Source organism: Syngnathus floridae, chromosome 7, assembly GCF_059516105.1.
Source record: "Syngnathus floridae isolate MCC-2025c chromosome 7, RoL_Sflo_1.0, whole genome shotgun sequence".
NCBI lineage: Eukaryota > Metazoa > Chordata > Actinopteri > Syngnathiformes > Syngnathidae > Syngnathus > Syngnathus floridae.
In genome coordinates this window covers 9,882,268-9,890,155 of record NC_142419.1, presented here as the reverse complement: position 1 = coordinate 9,890,155, position 7,888 = coordinate 9,882,268, and the positions used below count along the sequence as shown (strand labels likewise).

The 7,888-nt window shown below is 40.9% G+C and overlaps 1 protein-coding gene across 2 annotated transcripts; it reads right to left on the bottom strand.

The window, feature by feature from the left end:
* Window positions 1-15: 15 nt before the first annotated feature.
* LOC148395098 (sialate O-acetylesterase-like) lies at window positions 16-6,690 on the bottom strand. 2 transcript variants are annotated; one of them, XM_088380760.1, is made up of 10 exons: window positions 6,550-6,690; window positions 4,780-4,944; window positions 3,348-3,502; window positions 2,690-2,828; window positions 2,442-2,616; window positions 2,270-2,355; window positions 2,069-2,202; window positions 1,459-1,613; window positions 785-971; window positions 16-617 (listed from the first exon to the last, which is right to left on the bottom strand). In XM_088380760.1, the coding sequence occupies exons 1-10, from the start codon at window positions 6,569-6,571 to the stop codon at window positions 336-338; spliced, it is 1,500 nt and encodes a 499-aa protein (XP_088236886.1). In that variant the 5' UTR covers window positions 6,572-6,690; the 3' UTR covers window positions 16-335. The 2 variants fall into 2 exon arrangements, with proteins under 2 accessions (XP_088236886.1, XP_088236884.1); XM_088380758.1 differs by lacking the exon at window positions 6,550-6,690 and adding an exon at window positions 5,340-5,516.
* Window positions 6,691-7,888: the final 1,198 nt, after the last annotated feature.

Here is a 7,888-nt window from a genome sequence, read left to right as displayed (position 1 = left end):
CTGATTATAAGACGACCCCCTCTTTTTCAAGACTCAAGTTTGAAAAAGACTTTTTGACTCAAGTTTGAAAAAAGACTTTTTGAACAAGACAAGGATGACAAATGCAGAAAACATTGATCGTTTATTTTTGTGAATAGAAACCAGTAGCTCAATATTGACCTTTTTATTTGTTCAAATTGTGTAAACGACAGTGATTGTATGGGAAAGTGTTTGAATAAAAACATGGACCCTATGCAGTCTTAGGATCATTGCAATCATTGACAGTGTTTTTCAAAAACGTCATCAGAATCTTATGCATAGTACACCGTACACCTCAGCAGCTAATTTATAGGGATTTATAAAACATCTTTCCAAAAAGATTGGTTGTTATCTGTTGAGCCAGAGGTATTAACTTGATAGCGATCAAAAATGAAAGGGGGCGCAGGTAATGCAGTTTTTGCGCCATAAACGGGACATGCTTTGAAATCACATGGCCAGTCTTTCCACGCATATCGTAGTGCTGCTACATCGCAGACATTGGCTGCCATCTGGATGCTGGTGGAAGCCCATTGGACGATGGGAGCCGGAACCCACTGGGACTTGGGCTCACATGGGCCCTGTGACTGTGAGCAGCAAATCTTGGAGGAAAAACACAGTTTATAGGAGAGATAACTCACTTGTTTGAGCCAATTTATCAAATTACAAATACATTGTTTAGGGCAGTGCTGGGAATCACTAGCCTTAGGCTGCTGCAAGTTCTCTAAGCAATAAGGTCAATGTTTATTACCTCATTAATATTTATTACCTCAAAGATGTCTTTTGATGACTTGACAGCAACTGCCTGGTCGTAGGTAATGTTGATATACATCGGAGTGGACAGTATTTGTTTTGGGAAAGGTCCAAGGAAGACCACATCCGTTTCATTGTAGGCCACTGCTCGTGCTCCGAGTGTCAGTCTGTATGCGATGTCCTGCTTATGACGAGGGTGGATTCTGCACGCACGCACGCACGCACGCACGCACGCACGCACGCACGCACGCACGCACGCACGCACACACACACACACACACATAGTCAGTTCAGAAACATGAGCACCATTCTTCTTTGAGCCACCTTTTAGCCCCCCCCCCCCCCACACACACACACACACATCCCCCACACACTTAGATGATTAGGTTTCTCATAGCACAATCACTTGCGAGCCATACTGTTTGTGAAATACTGTAAATGATGAATGGAGCAAAACGCGTTCACTACAATTTACGATTATTTTAATAATTGATTAGTAATCTTGCAATTATTTTGTTGATTATTTGATAGAGCAATTAAAAAAACATGTTCATTTCCATCCCAAATGATTATTTGAGTCTCAAAATAATTATTGTTTTATTTGATAATTGATTAGTTATCGATGAATCGTCACACCGCTAATTTGCTGTGTGTGAGTCACTTCAGTATACACCCATACTGTTTTCTTACGTGCCATACGGTGATGTTTCATCCGGCAAATCCAAAGCCACAGCCATGAAGGTCTTTTGCAGACGAGAGTTTGGGACAAAGCCTTTGTCAGCCGTCTGGTGCCAGCGGATGTTTGGAAAGGCGTTATTCGTGGAGCCGCTTTTGTTGGTGGACAGCTAACATCAGAGAGAAATCGATTATTACTGTCTAAAAGGCACATGAAAAAAATAATGACAAAGTTGTCGCTGGCCAAAGAAGTAATAATGAGGCTCTAACTATCAATTATTTTAAGAATCTTTCCACAATTATGGTAAATGGATGGATGTGATTTTTAAAACACATTTTGATATCCATCCCTTTAAAATAAGGAATTATTTCTGATAGACAGTGAAGAAAATGCTGCAGTTGTGATTTAGTGACTCGTTTTGTCCGTAATATGTCAGAAAATTGGCAAAATTGTTGATCAGTTTAGTTCCAAAGTAAAAACAAATGTTACAAATGTTTTGTTTTGATTCAACACAAATGTAATCAGTCTGCTTTCATTGAGGGATACTGTAAGAGGCTGAGCTTCTGAGGATTTGGACCATTTTAAATCAAACAATTACCTGTTACACATTGGTCATTAAAGTACCTGTACAAATCCAAAGGGAAAGTCCATGGCAGTCTGCCCACCTGAGCCCAGGTGAAATGCCATCCTCCAGTCATCAATCATGGCAGGGAATGAACAGTTGTATTCGTTTTGATGATAATTTGAATTTCTTTCACCTAAAAACAAAAAGTTAAATATCTTCGTGATTGTATAGTCAGAGTAGGTTCTGACTGTGCACGTTACCTTGGTACCAGAGGGCTCCTTTGATTGTCATGTTAAGCAGTGGGTGGATCATCGCATTCCACAGGACAGAGTTGTCAGTCCGTGAACTGAGGACAACATTTTTTGCACCCGTTTAGACCAGTGGTCCCCAAGCACAAAGTGGTTCCAGTCCTCAAGTAGTCCGTGTCCATACCTACTATACTTTTTATTTTGGTCCAGTTCACATTTCTGAAGCGCTCGTGAAGATGACCAGGCTTCAATGGGCGTTCTCGCCCAACAGGTCTCCACCAGTCCTATCGGGTAGTTCAGGTTCTCGTACATGTAACGTCCAAAGAGCCAACACACTGCAGAGAACTGCGACAGACCACCTGGAAACGTATTGCCTTCTCAAAAGCAGTCTTTGGATCATAATATCGGCAAGCAAATAAAAAACTTGCTTACTTGCTTCAGGCACAAACCACGGTAGCGTTACTCCAGTCAGATCAGTCAACTCAGTGTCATTCATCTTCAAAGCAACCATAAAAGGCCTCACGTGAGGGTAATTGGACGCAAGAGCGAGTTCCTCGGATGCATTGAAAATCTAATGGGAAGTAAAAAAGCATTTTGAATCCTTAACCGAGTATAATGGTAGTACAAGGGGTTCACGATGATGCCGCCATTCATCATTTTGACCCTACAAACGGCACGCGGATGAATAATCTGCTCAGACACGCTCATGACAGCAAATTGCCGGTTCTAGTTTTGCGCTTACGTTATTTTCTTTGGACAATTAACTCGTGGACGAAATCTCATGTATTTTAGTTGTATTCTGGGTACCCTGTTTCACCGTGCAGTACAATGTTTTTATGTTATTGATTACTATTGCACTCGCTCAATAAAATATATTTGTTGGAATGTGTTTGCAAGACTTTAAAAATTAGGTGCCATAAATGCTATAAAATGCCTCAGGATTATTTCGCTTGATGATTTCTGTGTCAAGGGATTCACTTATTGTGGGATGTACCGGATAATGTAAATTAGTGTTGGTTTGATTCCAAGGTGTACTCCGACGTTTTCTGTCAACCAGTCAGTCATGTACGAATTTCCTTTTTTTGCTGACCTTAGACATTTCAAAGTACATGTTGCTCTGGCCACTACAAAGCCAAACGTCACCAAACAGCACATCTATCAGAGTGGCCGAACTGTTCTGAAGTGTTGCAGTCACGTTGTAGGGACCGCCGGCCTCGATGGGGTCCAGGGTGACTCGCCAGATGCCTGCAGGTGTCATAGTGTTATAGTTAGGCTTTACCGGTTTTGCCACATGCATTGCATGTGGTACATTCCAGACCCACACGCTAAGCCATTTGTTATAAAAATGTTTTTACCACTCACATATGCTTTAAGTATCTAGTCATTGAAATGCATTTTTAACTCTTTAAACATATTTGAAAATCGCACACACATAATGCAGGCATATGATTGATAGAAAATACTGTATACGTTATTGTGTCTCTCTTATCATTGGTATTTGCGAGTTCACAAATCCCCAAGAATCAATTTTCTCCCGAGCCTGCTGTTTTTCTCCCAGCCGAACCACTGGCACTGCTGCTCAGTCACAAAGCAAACAGCAAGATTGAGCATTATTTAAGCTACTGTGCGCCCCGTAAAAAAAAAAATAAAAAAAAATAAAATAGAGCCTGCAAAGTCAGAAACAGAAATTGTAAATTCCTTATTCATTTGTGTCTGCAGGGGTTGGCTCAAAAATAAAAGAATAAATAGTTTCAAGCAATTTGCATACTGCAGTGTTTCCCAACCACTGTGCCGCGGCACACTGGTGTGCCGTGAGAGACGTTCAGGTGTGCCGTGGGATTGTCCAATATTAATTACGGAGCGCATTGTAAACAGGATCGCCAAACCACTCGTCAGTTCGCGCAAGGCCGGAGAACCTGGATTGGTTATTTTTCACATTCATAAAATAAACAGTCAAGTTGAGACACCTCGACTGTGATAGCCACTGAGCTGCTGTCAGAACAGCAAGTGACTTTTTTCTTATTGTTGCAATATTTATAGACCTAGTATAAAACAGTAAACAAAATCACGTTGATTCTTTTATTTTAATCACAATCACTTTAAATAGTTTATTTCTTACACCGTCTAAAACCTTTTAAAAAAAAACTGTCACTTTTATTTAAAAAAAGGAATACAATTTAAAGAATACTTGGTATTTATTTCTATTAAGTTATTCGACTCTCCATACATATATAGGAATAGGACTTCACGTCTTTCGTTGTGATATAACTGAGTTTAATGTAGGAGCTTAACAGGTTTTTATTGGCGGTGTGCCGCGAGATTTTTTCCAATGAAAAGGTGTGCCGTGAGATTTTTTCCAATGAAAAGGTGTGCCGTGAATGAAAAAAGGTTGGGAAACAATGGAATACTGCATGTTTTTGTGTATCAGGATCAGGTTGATTAGATCTTTATTTTTCTTCCAATCACAGCCCTGTGGATGTTTGTATCGAACCTCCCGCACAACAGCAACAAGCTGCATTTACCATTCTGCACAGTGACTGGTGAGCTGTTGTATTTCCTCGGTCCTGACAAGTAGACTGTGACCTGGGCACCCTCAGGCCTGCCATAACCCCACAGAATGGCTCTCTCCGGAGACTTCTGCAGCACCATGTGGTTGCCATAGTAGGAGGCAAAACCAATGGGTTTATCTAGACACATAGACACGTGTTCTCTTGAAAGAAAGCTTTACATGATCATTGACACAACCTTTGCACAGCTCAACAAAACAACAAGCTACACAAAAGCGTCATGTGACTAACTATAGTGTGGTGTTCTTTCGTGATAATCAGCAATTAGGTCTTCACTAATTTTCGCTGAAAATGACGCATAAAAGTAATCCGATCAGTGCGGAAAAAGCAAATGACACCTTCAGTCGCCAAGAATGAATTATGAAAGAACACCCAATTCACTCGTAAAGTGCGAATTCACTTGTAAAGTTACGTTGGCGACCTATGAAAGAATCAAGTTTGTAAAGTTCATTACTGAGCACGACACACTTAACTCTAACGTTGATAACCCAAAAATGTAAAGCGTTTTGACTCACCGTGTGAAAAAACCTGAAGAATCAATACCCAAATAATCAAAACCGACGTAACAAGTTGGTAAGCACAAAACACGGTTGGGGTGCTTAGTCCCATAATTTTCAGGCGGTCTACACTGGAAAAGGTAACATGGACTAAAAGTGAGTGAGTGAGTGAGTGAGTGAGTGAGTGAGAGCGAGAGAGAGAGAAAGAGAGAGAGAGAGAGAGAGAGAGAGAGAGAGAGAGAGAGAGAGAGAGAGAGAGAGAGAGAGAGAGAGAGAAAGAAGTGAGTGTATTTCCTGACTCACATGCATATGAACTCCCTCATTCAAATGAGTATAAACGCAGGCACTGGCACACGCACGAGCACGTGCGCACACACTAATCCATCCATCCATCCATCCATCCATCCATCCATCCATCCATCCATCCATCCATCCATCCATCCATCCATCCATCCATCCATCCATCCATCCATCCATCCATCCATCCATCCATCCATCCATCCATCCATCCATCCATCCATCCATCCATCCATCCATCCATCCATCCATCCATCCATCCATATTCTCACGGGGGCTGCAAGAGCTCAACCAACCATTTGCACTCACACTCACTCCTACCAGTAATTTGCAGTGGTCAATCAGCTTTCCATGCATCATGCATGCTTTTGGAATATGGAAACCTGAGTACCCGGAGCCTTCCCACGCAGGCCAGAGCCGGAATCGAACCCTGCATCTCTGTGAGTGACTGATGAAATGCATGGAAGCAGATTGTTTTGTCTCTCTTTGCATGAATAATAATAAAAGTGATAACCCTGCAGCTATCACTTATTGTGTCACAGATTACTTGACTGTACAACATATGTCCAAATTTCACCTTTACAGGGTGAAATTTACAGGGGTGTCAAACTAGTTTTTTTTACAGGCCACATTGTAGTCATAGCGTCATTCGGACGGCCATTATGACTGTCAACCCAAATAAATGTATGAGCACCTCATATTATATACAGTAAAAGCTACAAAACAAACTGACAATTAACTCGTTTTCAAATCAGACGAGTAAAAACTGGTCAAATATTTAAAAAAAAAAAAGGGAAGACAATTCGCAATTCTTGTAATGACACACCAATTTGATGCACAATTTGTCTTCGCGGGCCACATAAAATGATGTGGCGGGCCGTATCTGGCCCCCGGGCCTTGAGTTTGACACCTGTGTACAGAGTTGTCAAACCTGTCGACGTTCTGCAGAGCATCTGTGAAACACACAGTTGTTGACACCATTACAAGCAATCAGATTGGGAATTTGCTTGTGTTTGGGGGAAGGGAAATAGACGTCAAAGGCACGTGTCGCTGCTGGTGTCAGTGATAATATGAACAACACATCTTGGTTAGTGCATCTGTAACTTGACATTACTGGCATCAAAGCGTCTTTATCTCAATCTTCTTTGTCTCTTTTTAAATTTTGCATTTGCGCCAAGATCTTTGTCCAGTCCAGTTCTCGCCTTGAAAAGTCCGTTTCAATGAGAATTCTGGATGACTTGAGGTAAACCAGCACGCTGAAAAATCTGTTTCAATGAGGAATCTGGATGGCTTGAGGTAAACCAGGCTGAGATTCTAGAGAGGTGGACGTGCTAACCAGTGTTCCACTGTGCTGCCCAGGCTGATATTTAATAACATAATTAATGTTTCTTGGCCATATGCCTCTTCAATTAACTTTAGTAACTCATTTACAACACAGATGATATGATTTTAAAAAAATTGAAGAACCTGCAGCTTCGAGTAATGCGACACATCATTTGGATGACAAAGCGTTTTCTCTTATTAATTGTGATTGGCTGCTGCACTGATAAATACTGACTCATTATTTTCTTTCCTTATTACAGTAACTTCAAAACAACACTTTTAACCGTACAACAATAAAAGAAACATTGCAATCATTCAGTGTTACCTCCAAATTTACTTATCATGTTCCTCTAGACAACATTGAAGGTGCATTTTAAGAAAATCACTTCAGAAACCAAGCTTGAATTAGATAGGCGAAATAGGATTTGAAAAAAAAGTGCTCCTTCAGTGATCAGTGGAATACGCTCTGGGCCGTTCCATCAAATTTCGCAGCTAATTTCATGTGCTGCCGTGAAGGATGCAGATATGTTTGTGGCACCAAGCGTGAACCAAGATTTATGGCCGCTGTCGAGGCCCTCGTAGGTTCCTTGATGCATCATCCGTCATGTGATGAAGCTCTCAAATTAGCGACACTCAGCAGCTATTACGTGCAAGAAAGCAGGTGGAGCTTCACCCCTACTGCTAGTGCTGACATTGATTCTCATTTTTGGAAGGCGTCATCATGCCAAAACCAGAAGGTTGAGATAATGCCATGTATTTATTACAATATCCTCAACATGTATCTTGTATGTATACATTTCATAGACAGCCTGTAAGTATGTTGCAAAATATGTAGGACTTTTAATTTATGGCTGCCAGCACTATGTTTGAAGCAAAATTGCTAAACAAACAAAAAAAAAAAAAAAAAGGAAACTTGCATCGGTGGCGATATTCTTTGCCGATAAATC

What these genes read in the sequence shown, in the direction of transcription:
- LOC148395098 (XM_088380758.1), bottom strand. Translation starts at nt 5,433, where the DNA reads ATGGGACTAAGCACCCCAACCGTGTTTTGTGCTTACCAACTTGTTACG. An exon ending in ACCAGTCACTGTGCAGAATG is followed by an intron (nt 3,503 to 4,779) that starts GTAAATGCAGCT and finishes TGACACCTGCAG; the next exon opens with GCATCTGGCGAGTCACCCTG. An exon ending in TTCCCTTTGGATTTGTACAG is followed by an intron (nt 1,614 to 2,068) that starts GTACTTTAATGA and finishes CTCTGATGTTAG; the next exon opens with CTGTCCACCAACAAAAGCGG.